This window comes from Centrocercus urophasianus, unplaced genomic scaffold (assembly GCF_019232065.1).
Source record: "Centrocercus urophasianus isolate 14NV4802_14NV808 unplaced genomic scaffold, USGS_Curo_1.0 seq_40, whole genome shotgun sequence".
In the NCBI taxonomy this organism is placed as follows: Eukaryota; Metazoa; Chordata; class Aves; order Galliformes; family Phasianidae; genus Centrocercus; species Centrocercus urophasianus.
The window spans coordinates 342,393-360,441 of record NW_024884978.1 but is presented as its reverse complement, the minus strand read 5'-3'; the positions used below and the strand labels follow the sequence as shown (position 1 = coordinate 360,441).

Below are 18,049 nucleotides of genomic sequence, written 5' to 3'. Positions count from 1 at the left end.
GAGGCCTGGGGCCGGCGGGGCGGCTGCACTCGGGCCGGGGGTCCGGCGGGCTGCGGGGTCGCGCGGTCGCGCGGTCGCGGCCTCCGCGTGGGGCCGTTCCTCGCCCCGCCGCAAGATGAGGAGCGCTCGGAGCAGCTGCTCGTGCCCGGGCGGCGCCGTGGAGCTGAGCCTTACCGGGATGCCCGTGCCCGTGACGCGACGGCCCGGCAGCGCCTCGACCGCCAAGCACGTGGTGCGCTCCGTGTCGGTCGTCGGCGATGGAAAAACCAAAAGGAACGCGCTGGTGCGTGATGCTGTGCTGGGGAAGAGGTGGGTTGGGATGGGGGGCATTGGGGACTGCGTCTGAGAGCGGCCAGGGGGATGGGAGATGGGGCTGGGCAGGGAGGAGCGCGGTGGGGTTGTGCGAGGACAGGGGCGGAGTCCTGCGGTCGGGGAGGAATAACTGAGTGCATCGGTGTGGGTACGGGGCTGAGCTGCTGGGAAGGACCTGCGGGTCCTGGAGGCCGGCAGTTGAGTTGGCATTGATTGACCGTGTGCCAGCAGCGTGCCCTGGGGCCGAGAAGGCCGTTGGTTCCCTGGGGTGCGTTGCACGGAGGTGCCCCCCTGCGCTCTGCCCTGGGGAGGGCACATCTGGAGCGCAGGGAGATACCCAAACCCACTGCATGCTCTCCTGCTCTGAGGATCCTGCTGGAGGAGGGGTTCTCTGCCAGCTGAGAACCTCGGTGGCTGAGTGGTTGCTGCTGCCTTGGCGTTCTGCCTCGGTGTTTGTTTGCCGGGCAGGTAACGAGCCCAGCCCTGCTGTGTGCTGGGCAGCTCAGCAAACGAGCACAGCCCCACCTGCTCAGCGGGAGCCTGGCAGGGAGCTGGGGGTACCCATGTTGTTGTGTCTGAGCACCACGGCAGGGCTGGCAGGGCAGCACCCACCCAAGCTGTTATTGGCGATCCCCCCTGAGTTTTGCTTTCTCCTCCCCAGGAGGATGCAGGATCCAGGGCCATCAACAACCTCCGGAGGTCCAACAGCACCACCCAGGTCAACCAGCGGGCAAACAGCACGCACAGGTATGGCTGCAGTGTGTAGCACCGCTCTGCCTGCTCTCCTGTCCCACCAGGAAACCAAAGCCGTGCACAGCCAGGCACTGAGACGTTCCGTCACACACACTGCAGGTCCTCACCTGGTTTTGCAAAGCTAAGGTCCCCTGTATTCAGGGAAGGGCGCGTGATTGAGAAGTGGGGAAATAAGGATGGAGCTTTTCATTTGCAGCAACTCCTGGACTTACCTGAACGTAGTTGGGCTGTGATAGAAGAGGGCAGTTCTCTTGACTCCACTGACCTCCCAGAGCCCGTCTTTGAATGGAAATTTTCAGTTCTTCTTGCCCTTCAATTTATTTTCTCTGCACTCACCCTGTAGAAGCATAACATTCTGTGTAAAAAAGGTATCATTCCTAGATTTGTGGCTGTGTGATGATTCTCTGTCCGTTTTTCCCCATGCCTCTGCGTGCTGTGCCTTTGTCAGCCACTGCTGTGCTGCAGCCATGCTGCTGAGCCCAGATCAGAGTAGGCTTCTTGCTGGAGCAGCCTGAGCGATGGGAATCCTGCTGTGACTGCCTCGTTGCCATGTGCATGCATTCAATATTAACCTCAGGACACGTATCCTTTCCTTCTCTTTGCCTTCGGGCTGAAGCTCAGAGCAGACAGGAGACTTCCTGCCCTTCTTTGAGAGCAGTTCTGGTGGAAGAAAGAAGGTGGCGAGTGTGAGCAAAACCTCTCTGGAAAAGAAAACCACGTGGAACATCCTGGTGAGGGTTGTAGGCTGAGCTGGCTGCTGGCACAAGGAGCAGAGCGTGGGGTGGGGGTCTGGTGGGAGGGATTCCCCAAGGTCTGAGCACAGTGGGAATATGGGGTATCCGTGGCAGCTGGGCTGATCCCTGCTCCACCTGCAGTTGGCACAGTATCTAAGCCCAGGGTTGTGGCTGCAGCTCCGTGCACCTGGCTCTGAGGGAGGCAGGTGACAGTGCAGGAGGACTGCAGTGCTGCAGAGCTGGGATATTCCCTTGTGTGAGGGGGAAGTGGGTTTCTGGAGGAAGAACAAGGGGCTGGTTTGGTGCTTGCTCACTCTTATTCGTGTTCCCCCCATGGCAGGATGATCAGCCACGAATCTTCCCCGGCCCTTCTGGCTCCCGTACTGCTGAGCCTCCAGCAGGCATGAGGAAAAAGGAAGCCACCGTGCTCCTAGCAGCCAATTTCACAGCCAACAACAGGTAGGAGGGGTGGCCCTGAGCCAGCAACGTGCAGGCCTGGTGCTGAAGGAACCAAACAGAAAATGCTTGGGCAGAGGAGGCGGTGCCAGTGCTGTGTTTGTGCTGTGCTGGGCCCTGGTGGGGGATGTGCCTGGGGGTACGAAGGAGCGTGGTTCATTTGGGTTGAGACCACTGGAGTTCTGGGAAGGGGAAGGAGTAAGATGTGAAACCCCTGGGGCTGGGAAAGTTTTAAGTGTGAGTGTTCAGCACAGCGTGAGCAGCAGGCTGTTGTGTCTGCTGGGCTGTGTGCATTGTCCGTGGGGTAACAGCTCCTGCATCCTCCCCTGCTTGCTGCAAGGAACGCTCGAGGCAGTGGTGAAGGTCACTGCAGGAAGTGCTGTTTCCTTCAGATCCAGTCATCATGTGTTCTTTTCCATACATGCAAGGAGCAACAAGGGCGCGATGGGGAACTGTGTCACCACCATGGTGCACAATAACTATTCCACCACTGACAAGGGCCCTGCACCCAAAAGCTCCAACCAGGCTCCGAGCTCCCTCAAGTAAGTGTGGGCCAGCTGCTGGTCTGGGGGCTGCGCCGACCCCACATCTGTGTGAGGCAGAGCCGGCTGGGATGGTTCCAGTGGCTTCATCTTCTGCCTTAGCAACGTCATCAAAGCGACTGCGAACGAGGACAGCGAGAGCAGCAGCTTCATGAAATCTCAGAAGAATTTCTCCAGCAACAATATCCTGACCCGCAACAACAACAGCAGCCTGCCCCGGAGGAAGGAGGTGACGGAAGAGGAGGCAGAGAGGTGAGCTGGGTGGATGGGAGAGGCAGCAGGATGGCATGGGACCGGGTTTGTTGTTGTCTTGTGGGAGTTTGGGCCTGGGAGTTGCTTCTCTTGGCACACAGGGTTGAGCGGCTTCTCCCTGCCTGCCGCTCAGCTCAGTGCCCTTTGCATCATCCCAATCAAAAGAACATGTTCCTCTGCACTCTTGAGCTGAACCGGTTTCTCCTACCTCGCTGGGCTGGGGTGCAGGGCTGGGCTGAGTTGTCCCTGCTTTGCTGTGGCAGGAGGTGACGGTGGGGGGCCGTGGGGCTGATGCTGCTTCCCTTGCAGGTTCATCCAGCAGGTGAACCTCGCTGCTGTGACCATCCAGCGCTGGTACCGACGGCACTCGCAGCGGCGCAGGGCGGGAGCAGCGGCTCTGGGGCGCTTGCTGGCTGCCAAGAGGGAGGTCTGTCCCCTGCTCTGTCCCCTGGCTTTCCCTTACCGTCACATCTACCAGCCCAAAGCTGAGCTGCGGGGCACGGGGGGGCTTTGCTCTTGCATTGCAGCGGCTCCTGGCCCTGTCAGGGTGCCGTGGGATGCAGCCAGGAGCCTCTCCAGCAGCAGGCAGGGAGAATGGGGCAGAGTTCGTGCTCTTGCTGTCTTGGTTGCTCTCATGGTCAGAGGAGGGAAGTCCTCTCACAGCTCGTTGCAGTGAACCAGTAACGATTGGCTCGTTAGGGAGTGACGTGTCATCTGCAGCTATTTGTGTTTCGCTGTGTTTAATTATTTATCCAAATAACAAAGAGCACTGTGGCTCTTGTTTGTGAGATGCTATTTTTAAGCCTTGTCTCCTTGGTGGTTTCAGCCTCGGATGACTAATAATTGCATTTGGTGTCTAGAGAAAAGAAGCTGCTGTAAAGTGGAGCTTTTTGGAAGGGTCTTTCCCTGCGAGGAGGGGTGGGCTGTGGGATGGGGTGACTTTGGGGGGGTACATCCCTTCCCACTGCTTTGGATGTGGACGAGCTCCCAGTCACAGCATTGACCTTTCTCTCTGGAAGGAAAGGCAGCAGCAGGAGGAGAGGAACGTCCTGGATTTGCGTGACAGGAAGGATGAGGAACGCCGGAAGATCCGAGAGGAGAAGGCACGGCTGGCACGGCGTGCTGCCATCCAGGTAGGGACGAGGCCCTGTGCTGCAACAGGACCTCAGCCTCTCCTCTGCATCTCGAGGGGCTTTCCATGAAGCTGAATTGTAGTGAGCGCTCCCTGTGGAGGCTGAGGTGCCACAGAGCAGTTTCCTTTGCGCTCCTGCCAAGCTTGGCAGCTCACCCAGTGCTGGTTTCCATTAAGTTCTCAAGGAAAGGGAGACTGCACTCAAACTGAGGGCAATAACCGCAGCTCCTCGGGGCGGCCAAGGACGAGAGAGGTCCCTTGAGGGTCTGTCCTTGGGCTCAGGTCACTCTGTGTTGTGCTGAGCTCTGCTCTGTGCTCCTGGCACTGATGCAGGAAGCACCTCGCTGTCCTCGCCGTGTTCTTGGCAGCCCTTGATGGCAGGAGGGGACGGGTGCTCCTGGAGCACAGATGAGGGGCTGGGCCTGCTATAGACCTCAGGGAGTTGCTTATTTGGATTGCAGTAGAGCTGGGAAGAGTTTTAAAAGCCCCAGTTTCTCTTTGGCCTATATGGAATCATGTTTCAGGGGAGTGCTGCGGGAGGCACAGCAGTGAGCAGCTGTGAAATGCTGCAGCAGCCCTGCAAACACGTGCTCGTGCCTTCACTGACTTCCCAGAACACAGCTGAAGCAGCCCCCAGGCACTGCTTTGCTTGGCCCTTGAGCTGCTGATGCAGTGTGGTCCATTCCGAGGTCCTTCGCAGGGCAGCAAAGAACGCTGCACAAGGGCATGCGGGACCTCGTCCACCACCACCCCTCTGCTCCCAGTAGCCAGGAGCAGAGCTGCTCTTCCTGAGCTTGCACTTTCTCTGAGCAGAGTTGGCCTTGTTAACCATGCAGAGCTGGCTGTGCGGTGTGCTGCTGTCTCTTAGCCCTTGCTCCAGTGTGTCAGCACCACCATGTGCTGGGCAAGACCTGATGACGTCTCTGTCCCTATAGGAGCTGCATCAGAAAAGGGCTCAAAAGGCTTCTGACACAAAGCGCTTGGCAGAAGAAGAGCTGGCACAGGTGAAGGAGAGCAGAAGGATAGCAAAGAAAAAACCTGCCAAGCCTGCTTCTGCACGGAACGGCAGTCCGGCCAGCAGCATCATCAAAGCCAACAATGCCGGTGAGTCCCTGCTGCAGGTGTCCATGCTTTGGAGCAGTGTGTGACGGGGGAAGGAGGGTGTTGGAGGGGCGGTTCTCACTCTGGGGAGCTGCTTGTTGCAAGCACATGAGAACAGTCTGCTTCCTGCAGATGCCAATTTCCATTCTGTAGCTGCAGAGCCAGAAGCAAGCGGCCTCGCAGAGCTCAGCTCCACGCCTTCACAGGATCATGGTGTGGAGGACAAGCTGCAGGTGGGTCTGGCTTCTCCTCGAGGTGTTCCTGGCACAAACTGTTCTGCTGGGGTGGCTTTGGAGCCTGGGTTCGCTTCTGTGGAGATCCAGCAAACTGTTTGACTCTAAGCTACGCCATCATCTCCTCCAGGATGTGAGCTCCAGAGAGACAGGAGGCGAGGATCTGGAGACAGTGGTGACTGCTGTCAGCAGGGCTCCGTCCAAGGTGACGCTCAGTGAGCTGCTGGACACGCTGAGGCTGCTGGAGGAAGAACCAGAGCTGCTGCCTCCTCCAAAGCTTTTCAAGAAAGACAAATACACCTGGGTAGATGGGGTAAGGAGAGGGCTGGGGAGAGTTGCATTGGTCCCAGGCAGAGCCTCCTCACTTGTGCGTTGTGGAGGGCAGGAAGGCTGGGAAATGTGGCTGGTTCCCTGCCACTGGGTGTGCTGGAGAAGGTAGTGGAGGAGTTTGGCGCAGCTGGGGTGTCCCCAAGGATGAGCAAAACCTGTGAGGGCTGAGCACAAAGAATGGGGCTGCTCCCTAGAGCAGATGGAGGGCTGAGTTGCAGTGCAGCCCCTCCAAGCCTCCCACGCTGCTGGAGCTGCAGTGTCCCATGCAACAGCTGCATCCACCCTGCAGGAGCCCGGCTCCAACTCCCTGACTGCTGACAACTTGGAGAAATTTGGGAAGCTGAACCACTCCCCCGGTGTCCCTGAGGATGGGGCCCTGCTCTCAGAGGCCAAACTCCAAAGTATCATCAGTTTCTTGGATGAGATGGAGAAGTCTGAGCAGGAGAGGCCCAGATCTGCCACCTCAGCCACGCAGCGGGAGGTGAGCACTGGGTTGTGCTGGGGTGGTGGACCCCACAGGGGCGGGCCTCTGCCCTTGCCAAGGTTCCACGTGGTCTCTACCTTCCCTTATTCTTTTTTTTTCCCCTATCCCAGGGGCTCCTGTCTGAAGAGGAGCTGGCTCACTTGGAGCAGGCGTCGGCTGTTGCCACGGAGGTCACGAGCTCCATCATGAGGCTGAAGCTGGAAGTGGAGGAGAAGAAGCGAGCCATCAGCCTGCTGCAGACAGCCTTGGTGTGTGAGCCAGATGCTCTTGCTTGCTGGGAAGGAGGACAAAGAGCCCTCAGCAGACGTTCTTTTGGAGCAGTGTCTTTGAAACACAAGATCACAGTTTTCCTGCCTGTGCCCAGCAGTGCGTAGCGCTGCAGAGAGCTCATGTGGGCAGCCAGAGGCTGCTGGGCCGTGCAGCGATCTTGGTCCTTGTTAGCATGGTAAAAGGTCTGCAAGATCCTTCCTGGTCTGCTGTGGGCTTCCCTTGGCCTTCTCTTGGCTGCCTGCTGTTCGAAGTTTGCCTTGGGCAGTCCAGAAGCCCTCGGTCCTGGGCTGAACTCCTTCCCTTTGTCACTGGGGCTTTGGGCTCCTTGCTGAGCAGGGCAGGTGGCTTGAGCACCCGAGGGCTTTGGTGTAGCTGCTCTGGTGGTTCTGGCCCAGCGTGCCCTCCAGATTTAATAGTTATCTATTATATCTGTGCGTGTGCTGTTGCAGCTACTCCCTCTCATGTCTTGTGGTTCTTTCTTCCCTACATAAAAGGCTCAGCAGAGGGAGCTTACTGTCCGGCACGTCAAGCAGACTGAGAAGGAGCTTGGCCACCAGCTCCAGCTGCAGAGGGAGCAGTACGAGGCAGCTATCCAGAGACACCTGGCCTTCATCGACCAGGTAATACCATCCCACCTCAGCCTGCTGTTTCTGGAGCCAGATGTGGGACTGGCTGCGCCCTGCCTGGTTGCCTGATTCTTTTTTCACCCTTCTCAGCTCATAGATGACAAGAAGGTGCTGAGCGAGAAATGTGAGACTGTGGTGGCAGAGCTGAAACAAGTGGACCAGAAGTACAGCAAGAAGCTCACTCAGATGCAGGAGCAGCACGAGCTGGTGAGGGGAGAGGGCAGGTGGGCTGCAGGGAGAGGGGATGGGATGTGGCAGGGGCTCCCAAGCAGTGTGGTTTTGCACCTCAGGGAAGCCCAGTTGCTGGCTGTAGGTAGTGAGGCACAGGGCTTTGCCCTGGCTAAGAGTCTGTGCTGTCTGAAGCTGGGTGCATGGGACTGACTGAGTGGTGGCACAAACCCAGTGCCACAGAAGGATGTGTACCTGTGACTGTCTCCTGTGATGGGTTACATCCAACTCCCTTTGCAGAACTAAGTGAGGAGAAGATGATGAAGTAGCACGGGGCGTTTGGGTCACACAGCAGAGTTCTGTGGGTGTCACGATGCTCTTTATGTCACCTGTCCCTGGAGGTGGGGCTGTGTGGTCCTGCTGCGGTGCTACTGCTGGTCCTTGCCCTCCTGCCCCGCAGGAGGGAACGGCTTGCCTCATCTCTGCTGCTTTGTGGCCCCGCTGTGGGGCTCATCCTGCTGACCTGCTCCCTGTTATCCTTGTCCAGAACTCCTGCAGCATTCACACACGTCTGAGCCTGTTCAGCCCTCACACAAAAACAGCAAAGACTTGCTGGGCTCATGTTTTCATGCTGCTATGCTTTGAGGATAAAGCCAGCATGGTATTGCTGTGCCTGGATTTGCTGCTGCAGTTCCCTCTCCCTGCTCCCAGCAGAAACAGCCCAGGAGCTTCTCTTCTTCCCCTGAGCCCCTGTGGTTGTCCCTGCTCTCCCATGCTTGTGACCATTTGGTTTTACTTCTTCCCTGCTTTCTCCTCTCCGCCCCCGTCGTTCTGTGATTCCCTTTCTCTCTCCCTCTCCTCCTTTCTTTCTCCCCAGGTCTGGCGTGCTTTGGGCCCCTTTTGTGAGGTAAATGCATCCTTCACTCTTCTTGTGTCTTTGCCCTTCTGCCTGCATGCACCAACCCATCCACCCTGCAGCAGGGCTGGGTGTGTGGACACCCCTTCCCCACAGCTGTGGGATGGGAGACTCCCATGCAGCAGAGCCTCAGCCCCATGTCCCCAGGGAAGGGGAGGCTGGAGGAGGAAGCACACGCACACCCTGATCTGCAGCCATTGCCCAGCCTCAGGTTCCCTCTCCTCTCTGATAGGTGCTCCCAGCCACGGCCAGCAAGTGTGTGGGCTGCACGCAGCTGAGGACGTCAGCTCCTGCCTGCGATGCCCTTTGCTACAGCTTGAACTAATAAGGGTTTTCTTCCCTAGTTTCTCTCTGAAGTTTTCCTATTGGCTTCCAAACAGGAGATCAAAAAGCTCAAGGAACTCATGAGCGCAACGGAGAAGATCAGGAGGGAAAAGTGGATTGATGAGAAAACCAAAAAGATCAAAGAGATCACTGTGAAAGGTACGGACCCGTTGGATACAGATGGAACACAAGAAAACCTGTGCATGTCTGCTCACCCCTTCCCAACCCATCCGTGCCACTGTGGCCAGGGCTGAGACACCCGCAGAGCTCTGGGTTGTGCTGAGCATCCTCCCTGCTGCCCCAGGACTGGAGCCAGAGATCCAGAAGCTGATCACCAAGCACCGTCAGGACATTCAGAAGCTGAAGATGCTGCATGAGGCCGAGCTGCTGCAATCAGATGAGCGGGCAGCACAGCGGTACTGCAGGCAGGCGGAGGAGCTGCGGGGACTGCTGGAGCAGCAGAAGGAGGAGCAGAGCCAGCGGGAGAGGGAGCTGGCCCGGCAGCGGTATGTGGGGCTCGTGGCATCCAGCACCCAGCCGCAGTGGGTTCCTGATGCTGTCAGCAGTGGGGCACGTGGGGCAGCCCCAGGAGGTGGTATCTGGGCATCCTCCAGAGATGTGTTGGATGGCCTACAGGGCAGGGTGGAGGGAAAGCCCTGCAGCTCTGTGCTGGGGGCCCAAATGCCCTGAGCCTTGCACCTTGCTGAGACTGCTCTGCCCCCAGGTGTGAGAAGCAGCTGGAGCAGGAGGAACAAGCACTGCAGCAGCAGCGGCGCCGGCTCTATGCAGAGGTGGCCGAGGAGAAGGAGCGGCTCAGCCAGCAGGCAGCCAGGTGAGGGCTGGGGCTGGGGGGTGGCTCTGTGCCATGTGCCGTGTCCCCCTGGCACGTTGTGAGCTGTGGGCTGTGTGTGGGCAGGCAGAGAGCAGAGGTGGAGGAGCTGAGGCGGCAGCTGGAGGCGAGCAGCTTGGCTGTCACCACTGCATTGAAGGAGGAGTATGCCAGAGAGAAGGAGGAGCAGGAGAGGCGGCATCAGGTGTGTTGCTCCTCTGTCCCTTGGGGCCTAGCAGCACGAGCAGGGCTTTTCTGGGTGCATACAGTTCGTTCCCTGTGTCCTGACACAACCAGGAGCTGCGTGGAGCTGCGTGCTGGCACCCTGTGGGCAGCATGCGCATGTGGGATGAGGGAGGGCTATGCCCAGCTGTACCCACTGGAGCTGAGATTCTCTTCCATGTCCATCTGTAGACAGAAGTGAAGGTGCTGAAGGACCGACTGGAGCTTGAGAAACAGGCCTGGGAGGCCAGCTATGTGAAGAAGGAGGTAATGGCCGGGGCTGCCCTGCTTGGGAGGTGCTGCCCTCAGGCTCAGAGCTGATGTTTCCCCCTCTGTTGCTGTTTCCAGGAAGCCTGGCTGCTCTCCCGGGAGCGGGAGCTTAGGGAGGAGGTGAGGAAGGAGAGGGACAAAGAGATTGAATTGGTCATCCAGCGCCTGGAGGCCGACATGTCCTCTGCCAAGGAGGAGTGCGAGCAGGCGGCTGAGAACAGGTGGGGAGGGAGAGAGGGTGCTCCCGATTGCCTTCCCTGTCTTCTAAGCCTGTGCAGGGAGCTCTGGACATGTGCTGGGGCTGGGGATCTCCCGTGTGGCTGCAGCACTGGGCTCTGTCCTCTTCTCCTTTAGGATCAAGAGGATCCGGGACAAGTACGAGGTGGAGCTGCAGGAACTGGAGAGGTCTGAGAGGAAGCTGCAGGAGCGCTGCAACGAGTTGAAGGGGCGGCTGGTGGAACTGGAAGGGGAGAGCATCCGTCTGCAGGGCCTGCTGAAGCACAAGGAGCAGGAGGTGGAGGAGATCCGGAAGGTGAGCAGAGAGCAGGGTTGGGGGGTCTGCCTCCAGCACGCTGCATCACAGCACGGGGTCACACCGGTGTCACCCTGCAGGTACGGGACCAGCTGTCACAGGAGAGGAGCAGCCTGGCAGAAGTGATCCGGCAGGAGTTTGCAGACAGGCTGGTGGGCACCGAGGAGGAGAACAAGAGGCTGAAGGCAGAGATGGCAGAGCTGCGTGCCCGGCAACGCCTGGAGCTGGACAGGGTGGTACGGGAGAAGGAGCGAGAGCTGGAGGAGGTCCACAGGAGGTGAGGGGCTTTGTGCTGGGCTTGCAGCTGGGGCAGAGGCACACGGCTGGCCGGGGGGGTTCCTGCTGGTCCAGCACATGTTCTGCAGCCTGCTGCGGGCCCACATTAAGCTCCTGCATGGACATGGAGGTGGGAAGTAGTTGCCATAGCTCCAGGAGTGCTTCAGGGCTGTAGAGAGCATGGGTTCTGGCACTGCTGGTGCTGGATGGGCGTCAAGCAGCTGGTCCTTTGCTTTTCCTGCCTGCGGGGGAGGGATTCTGCAAGCAGAACAGGAATGTGATGGGGAAGCACATCGTCTTCTGCAGGAGCACTTTCAGTGTGGGGCAGGGGCTGTGCTGGCTGCTGTCTATGTACAGGCTGATTCCTCCTGTACCTTTGCAGGACTGTTCACCACTAGCTGCAGTGAGGAGGCAGAGCTCAAAGACTTTCCCAGAGCCAGCCCAGTGCTTTACTTGGAGAGGCAGGGTCATGCCCGGAGCGTGGGCCAATGCATTACCACCATGCACACTAAGCCATGAGCAAGTGGGGGTTTGCTGGGAAGAACTGGGAAGAAATTTCTTTAGTTAATGAAGTCGTGTGAAACTCACGTCCCATTCTTCCTGCAGATGGCTTGATTCAAATGCACAGTGCTACCAAAGTGAATAACAGTGCTCCTAGCATGAAGGGGCACCTGAGGTCCAGAGCAGCTGCTCTGATGGTGCTGCAGCTTGCTTGGGGTGTGGAGGAGAGGGGCAGCTTTTTGCTGTGCCCAGATCCGGGAGCGATGAGAGCTGGGCGCTGGGCTCAGCCTCTCCCCATCTCCCTGCTCAGGGTGAAGACGGCCGTGGCGAGGAAGGAGGAGAACGTGAGCAGCCTTCGGAAGCAGTACGAGGTGAGCAGGTTGCTGCCCCTGCCCTTCCTGTGGCACTGCCTGGGCACAGCTCACCCTGGCTCGCTGTCTTCACAGGCTGCAGTGCAGAGAGCCGACCACCTGGAAGCCCTCCTGGAGCAGCAGCGCCGGCAGCTGCTGGCTGCTGAATAGCCCTGTGGCACCTGGGTGCGTGGGCCCCTACCGTGGGGCTGGGGGTGGCCTCCTTCTTCCCTCCCCTTTTTTTTTTAATTGGTGCCTCAGTCGGGGGTCCCAGTGGGGCCACGTGGCAGCGTTTGGATTTCTGGTGGTTGTGTTTTAACAATAAAAGCTGCTCTGGTTTCTACAGCTTTGATCTATATGTCCTTGGGGAGAGGGGAGCCTCTGTGCTGTTGGCATCCAGGGCTTTTTTTGTTTCTTTTCTTCGCTGATGCGTGCATCCCCTCCCTGCGTGGCCCTGAGCTGTGCTGGGAGCCGGGGGCTGAGCCCTGTGGGCAGTGAGGGGCCCTGAGCTCTGTGCAGAGGGGAGGTCAGTGCCGTGTGCTGGCAGTGGGCTGAGCACAGCCTGTTCCCTGCCACCTCAGGGTGTGGGGGGAGAGGAGAGCCGTGGCCCAGCAGCTTGCTGCCTGTTCTGCAGCCCCGTTCTGCCTTTCAAATGAAATAGCTGGGAAGTGCAACGGGAGAAACCAGGCTGCTGGGAGGAGATGGGACCAGGGCAGGATGCGATCTCACAGCACTGCAAATCCCTCACCACCACCCAACAACATTGGGAAACGCCTGCGCTGAGCTCACGGCATCCTTTTCCTCTTGTCAGGCAGTGTGTGACCCCTCTTGTGCAGGCTTTTCTCTCCAAGGCCAGGGCTGCTGCTCGAGGACAGCAGGTTTTTCTCATTGGAGTCCCAGGGCTGACACGTGCCTTCAGCCAGGCTCTGTGCTACCTGGGAGCCCACGGGACAGAGGGCACAGCAGGCACAGTGTTCTCTCTGGGTCACCTCCCATAAAAGCCATCTCCCTGATGGTCGTTTCCCATAAAACACTCCATTTCATGCTGCAAACGGCAGAACCACACAAGCAGCTGATTGTGCACCAGTTCCCCCTTTCTTTCTCTCTCCCCTTTTTTGGCACTGTGGTAAGAACAGCCACCTTCCATGTTACCCTGCAGTGATACCATGGTGGAGCATGGGGTGATGCTGCCCATACAACCCAGCAGAAAACCCCAAGTGGCACCTGCACTGCCATGGCTGCTGGATGGCAAAACCCACAGTGATGACAAGGGATGCCTCTGTTGCCTGCTTGCCCCAAAGACTGAATGATTCATAACCAGAAATCTGCATCGAGTGTGCAATTACTGTGCCGTGTGCTGACAGTCGGAGTTCAGCCTGATTTGCAGAAGGTGCTGGAAAGCCCAGGTAACGGGGTTCTAAAGCTGTGCTCATGGTTGGTTCTGTGTCACTGAGCTGTGCCAATAGCTGGCAATTCTGTCACTGTAAGAAGTGTAGGCAGCAGTGAGCTGCGCTGCCAAGCTCTGCGTGTGACCATAGCGTGGCTGTAAGCACGGCCCTGAGGGTCCCTGTGTCCATCCTGCAGTGCTGGGTGACAGCCCTCCAGGAAACACGCACCCATCTGGGGCGATGACTTGCTGTGAGCTCTGCTTTTACTGTTCTTGCTTCTCTAACTGCTTCCTCAGTTCCACTTCCCCCCTTTCATGCAGCTTCCGCCCGCCGTGCTCCGCACCGTGCCCTGAGCTGTGCTCTGTCCCATCCGCACCGTGCTGCCTGGGGCTGGATGCTGGCTGTCCCCGCTCCAGCTGTACTTTGTCACACGGGCACTGCGGCCACGGAGTCCCAAGGCCGACGGGAGGAGGGCAGGGGAGAAGACAGGAGCGCTTTCCACCTTGAGCCCTGCACCAAGGCTGAGGCTCCCATCCCTCCCTGCAAGCATCCACCATGAGAAGACCCGCAGGAGCCCGCTGCTGCCCCCCAGCCCTGACGCTGTGCTCGGGACGCTGTGCCCGCAGCACCGGGCTGCTCCTCGCCCTGCTCGCCGTGCTGCTGCTGCTCCTGCCGCTGCCCGCACAGCGCAGCCTGTGGCTCCAGCTCTCCAGGTATGGTGGGGCAGTGGGGTGGGAGCGGTGTGGCCCCCTGGCCGTGGGGTTGTTTTGCTCCAGAGCCGCATTGCCCTGGGGAATGATTAACCCCGAACCAGCCTGTGCCTGCCCCCTCTCTGGGTTCTGTGCTCAGTGCAGCTCCTGGCCCGGGCCTGGGGCCCAAAGAGGTGGCTCCAGGCCCAGCTCCTGCTTTCTGTTTTGTGGGGTTGGGGTGGCACAGCACTGCTCAGATGGGTGCGGGCAGAGCCACAGCAGCACACCTGCACCTGTCCTGAGCCTCCTCTGCACCTTCTGTTGCAGGGCTGGGGATGGGGATAGGGATAGGACCCCCCTGCATCTCTCCTGGCCTCCTCTCTCTTCCCGCAGGACTCCTGTCCACCATAGATCCACAACCACAGCAGCCCCGCAGCAGGTGACACAGGCAGCACAGCCATCCCCTGTCCCCAGCATGCCACCAGACCTCGGGGACACATATGGGCAGGATGAGACCTACAGCAGCTCGGTATAGCAGTGCCACAGGGCTGGGGCAGGGACACAGAGGTATCATGTCCCCAGCTGCAGGACATCATGAAGGTGCTGTGCCGTGCGGTCACTCGTCCCCTTGTGCTTCCAGGGCTGTCCCAAGAGCATCAGGAAGAGAATTGGGGCCACCGAGTTTGGGGACACTTTCCTGCCCACCATCCCGGTGCTGCAGTGGGCACGGCACGCACAGGAGGATGAGTACCAGCGGCTGCGCCGATACAGGGGGGCTCACGGCTGGAAGGACATCCGCTGGGATGGTGCGTGCGGGTGGGGGCACGGCGGGTCCCTGTGCCCGTGGCACAGGAAAGGGGGGATGGTGGAGAACAGCACCATCCCGTGGAGAGGGAGGAGAGAGTGCTGAATAGGAGACCCCCGCCTCCTGCCGCCCGCAGTGCTGAAGTCATCCCTGTCCCTCCTCAACGCCTCGAGCAGCGCTCTGCTCTTTGACACCCGCCCTCTGGCCTCAAGTTGCATCCGCTGTGCCGTGGTGGGCAATGGGGGCATCCTCCACGGCTCCGGCATGGGCCCCACCATTGATGCTCATGACTACGTGTTCAGGTGAGGGCATAGGGCACGGCCACCCCCACAGCTGAGGGGGAACCACCACCACCTCCCTGTACGTCCCTTTGCAGGGTGAACGGGGCCATCACGGAGGGCTTTGAGCACGATGTTGGCAGCAGGACGTCCTTCTACGTCTTCTCCACCAACACCATGGTGAACGCGCTGCACAGCTACGCCGCCGATGGCTTCCGGCATCCACCCCAAACACCGGTGGGGAATAGTGGGGCAGGGGGACAGGGGAGCTGTGGGCACAGCACCGTTGTCATCTCTTTGATTGTTGGTGCGTCCTCTGCTGCAGGAAACTTGCTACGTCTTCCTCCCAGACCATGACCGTGATTACCTGCTGCTGCGGGCGGCCCTGAGCCAGCAGCGTGTGGACAGCGGTCGGGATGAGGGGGTCCGGTAAGTGGTCGTGTGGGGGGGGGACACAAGCACATCCCTGTGCCCCACTGCTCCCAGCAGCTGCCTGCACCTCCCCACAGCCCCCAGGAATTCTTCGGGGAGGACCTGCAGGTGGGGAAATTTAGGATGCTGCACCCGGATTTCATCCGCTACCTCAGGAACCGGTAAGAAGCCCCCAGGTGGGGGGATTCCCCTTTCCCATCCCACTGCTGGAGGTCTCTCAGGCTCCCGTTCACTCCCTGCAGATTCCTCCGTTCCCACATCCTGGCCACCCCACTCTGGCAGCTGTACCGGCCCTCCACCGGCGCCGTGATGCTGCTGACCGCCATCCACACCTGTGACCAGGTGGGCACCCTGTGTCCACAGCTCTGCTCTGGGTGCAGCACAGCTCCTGCAGCCCTCCACCCCACCCAGCAGCGCTGCTGCCTCCCACTTGGCATCCACGCACCCCCTCTGCCACGGTCACTGCTCGTAGATCTGCTCCCACAGCACTGCCCCATCCCCTGTGCCAGGGTGGTGAGCTCAGCCCTGTGTCTTGCAGGTTAGTGCCTTTGGGTTCATGACACCGGGCTACCGGGCGTACTCAGATCACTACTTCGACCGTGGGCACAAGGAGGTGCAGTTCTTCATCAACCATGACCTGAGGATGGAGATGCAGCTGTGGCAGCGACTGCAGAGCAGCGGGATCCTGTGGCTCTACACCGGCTCAGAGGGGACGTGATGCTGTCGGGGGGCTGGGTGTGCTGCTGGGACCTGTGAGTGAGGAGCTGAGACTCGAGCAGAGTTTGTGATGAGTTTTGCCAGGCCCTGCACAGCTCTGCTGTGGGGTAAAATTAATGAATCACGTGAATCTGAGTGCGGGAGAAATAGGAATTGAACCTGTCCCTGCCTGGAGAATGGGAGTGGTGAAGCACTCAGGGAGAATCTGGTGCTGTGACTCCATGGGGGGCTGCTGTGTGTGCAAGGGGCTCATGGGTGAGTCCCTAATGTGGTTGTATAGTGGCATCTCCTGCTGGGGCTGCCTCCTGCCCATCTGGGGGGCTCTGCAATGCCTCTACCCTGGGGAGGGATTTGTAGCATCCTCTGTTTGTTGACATAGCCCTGAGGTGGCAGCCCCTGTCCACATCCCCCATTCTGTGGCTGGGAGGGCCCCTGGCGCCCTTCGTGCCCATCACTCCTGCTGCCCTCCCGGGGGGCTCTGCCCCCATCCCTGTCTCTCCCCAGCATCACAGAGCTTTTTTTAGGCCAGTGCCCAGTTCAGGCATGAATAAACCAGCGGCGTTGCATAACTGGGGCTGCAGATTTACGCCGGATGGCTGCCCGAGCCCTGCTGATGCATGGGACCCAGGGTCCCCAGGCCCAGGGCAACTGACTGCCTGCCACAGCCCTGCCCCATCCCTGCAGGCAGACGGAGCAGAGCAGCACAGCAGTCACTCGCCGGCTGTGCCAAGCTCCCCAATTAAGGAGCCTCCCTCCCGCCGTGGATTAGCCAGGATCAGTGGAGCCCGAGAGCGGGCCGAGCTGCTTGGTGGGAAGGAGGTCAGGAGGGCCGGGTGCTTTTGGCAGCCGCTGTGCAGAGACTGTGGCTCAAGCTGGTGTCTGCCCAGCAGGGATTAGCTGCAGCCCCAGACAAAGTGGCCGGGTGGCTGGAGGGGACGATCCCAGTTCCCATCCCACGCCGAGCATCCAACACGACACCTGGGTTATTTCAACCCCATCCACTCACCACAGCCACCCCACAGCCAGAAGGCTCCATCAGGATGGGCTGTGGGTGCCTGCTGCAAGCTGCCCGCCCACCCGTGGGTACGTTCTGCCCTGTGGTGACTCAGCTGTGCCAGCTCAGCAGCGCACGGAGCAGGGCCATGGGAACAGCCCCACAAGGCCACCACCTCCCCATGGCACCCTCTGCCCTCTGTCACCTCCCCACCCCACAACATCCCCATCCCTGGAGCCCAAAGCTCCATCCCAGCAGGATGCACAGGGGGCATGTGGGTGTCCTGGGGCTGCGCTGAGCCAGAGCATTGGGACATGGCCTGCACATGGCTGGGGGCAGTGGGGGGGGCCGTGGGTCTGCTTGTACTGGGGGGCAGCAGTAGCACGAAGGAGCGAGCTGGTTCCCGATGATGGAGGAATGTTTATTCCCTGTGAAGTCTGCAGTTCTTCCAGCCCTGTATCTATTTGTGGCAACGTGACATGTGCGGCGTGGTGTTCTTTGCAAGCTTGAAGTCTTGTAAAAAATTAATTGTTGTATGCAAAATTTGGCTTTAAATTTTAAAAGCATCAGCCAGCCCTGTACTGAAAGCTGTGTGTGCTGCTCCCCAAGGAGTGCAGACCCAAAGGGACATCTGTCGCGGGTCCCTGCACCCAGCTGCCTCCTGCTGACTGGGTGTCCCTGCAGGGTTGCAGGGGTGGTGTGGTGCACCCACGTTTTGGGGGTGCAGCCCCACGTGCGGGTGCTGCAGCGTTGAGCTCACGAGGCTGAGCTGTGCTGTGTTTATAATCCCAGCCCAAAGGGTCCCCCACTGAGTGGGGATATGTGGGGTGCTGCTCCCCTGCCAGGGATTGGGGGCCTCGGGTCCTGGGGGTGATGCTGGGACAGGTGGAGATGGAGGATACAGGGGCAGAGCGTCCCCTGTCCCAACCCACGTTATCACATCACCCCCCATCCCATCCCATCCCATCCCATCCCATCCCATCCCATCCCATCCCATCCCATCCCATCCCATCCCATCCCACCCCATCCCATCCCGGCAGACGGTACAGCACTATCGTAGCTCCGCGGGGCCGACGTTGCCTTCACCGACCGTGGGGTGGGGGCTTCCCCGTGGGGTCCCCCTCTCCGAAGAC

The 18,049-nt window shown here is 59.6% G+C and overlaps 2 protein-coding genes across 7 annotated transcripts; both read left to right on the top strand.

The window, feature by feature from the left end:
* The first annotated feature begins 115 nt into the window (after positions 1-115).
* Positions 116-11,958, top strand: CEP131 (centrosomal protein 131). 2 transcript variants are annotated; one of them, XM_042833116.1, is made up of 25 exons: positions 116-283; positions 974-1,059; positions 1,682-1,796; positions 2,140-2,258; positions 2,684-2,797; positions 2,900-3,049; positions 3,359-3,476; positions 4,069-4,182; positions 5,117-5,285; positions 5,415-5,515; positions 5,646-5,828; positions 6,135-6,326; positions 6,440-6,577; positions 7,094-7,219; positions 7,316-7,432; positions 8,690-8,792; positions 8,938-9,139; positions 9,358-9,465; positions 9,550-9,667; positions 9,877-9,951; positions 10,033-10,175; positions 10,309-10,486; positions 10,567-10,763; positions 11,574-11,634; positions 11,710-11,958. In XM_042833116.1, exons 1-25 carry the CDS (start codon positions 116-118, stop codon positions 11,782-11,784), a joined length of 3,270 nt encoding a protein of 1,089 aa, XP_042689050.1. In that variant the 3' UTR covers positions 11,785-11,958. The 2 variants fall into 2 exon arrangements, with proteins under 2 accessions (XP_042689050.1, XP_042689051.1); XM_042833117.1 differs by lacking the exons at positions 11,574-11,634; positions 11,710-11,958 and adding an exon at positions 11,369-11,560.
* Positions 11,959-13,338: 1,380 nt separating this feature from the next.
* Positions 13,339-16,096, top strand: LOC122167985 (alpha-N-acetylgalactosaminide alpha-2,6-sialyltransferase 2-like). 5 transcript variants are annotated; one of them, XM_042832992.1, is made up of 9 exons: positions 13,339-13,714; positions 14,084-14,219; positions 14,331-14,496; positions 14,632-14,797; positions 14,872-15,010; positions 15,099-15,202; positions 15,283-15,366; positions 15,427-15,547; positions 15,744-16,096. In XM_042832992.1, the coding sequence occupies exons 1-9, from the start codon at positions 13,557-13,559 to the stop codon at positions 15,921-15,923; spliced, it is 1,254 nt and encodes a 417-aa protein (XP_042688926.1). In that variant the 5' UTR covers positions 13,339-13,556; the 3' UTR covers positions 15,924-16,096. The 5 variants fall into 5 exon arrangements, with proteins under 5 accessions (XP_042688926.1, XP_042688928.1, XP_042688924.1 ...); XM_042832994.1 differs by having other exon boundaries at positions 13,340-13,714; positions 15,448-15,547; XM_042832990.1 differs by lacking the exon at positions 13,339-13,714 and having other exon boundaries at positions 13,752-14,219.
* The last annotated feature ends 1,953 nt before the right edge of the window (positions 16,097-18,049 follow it).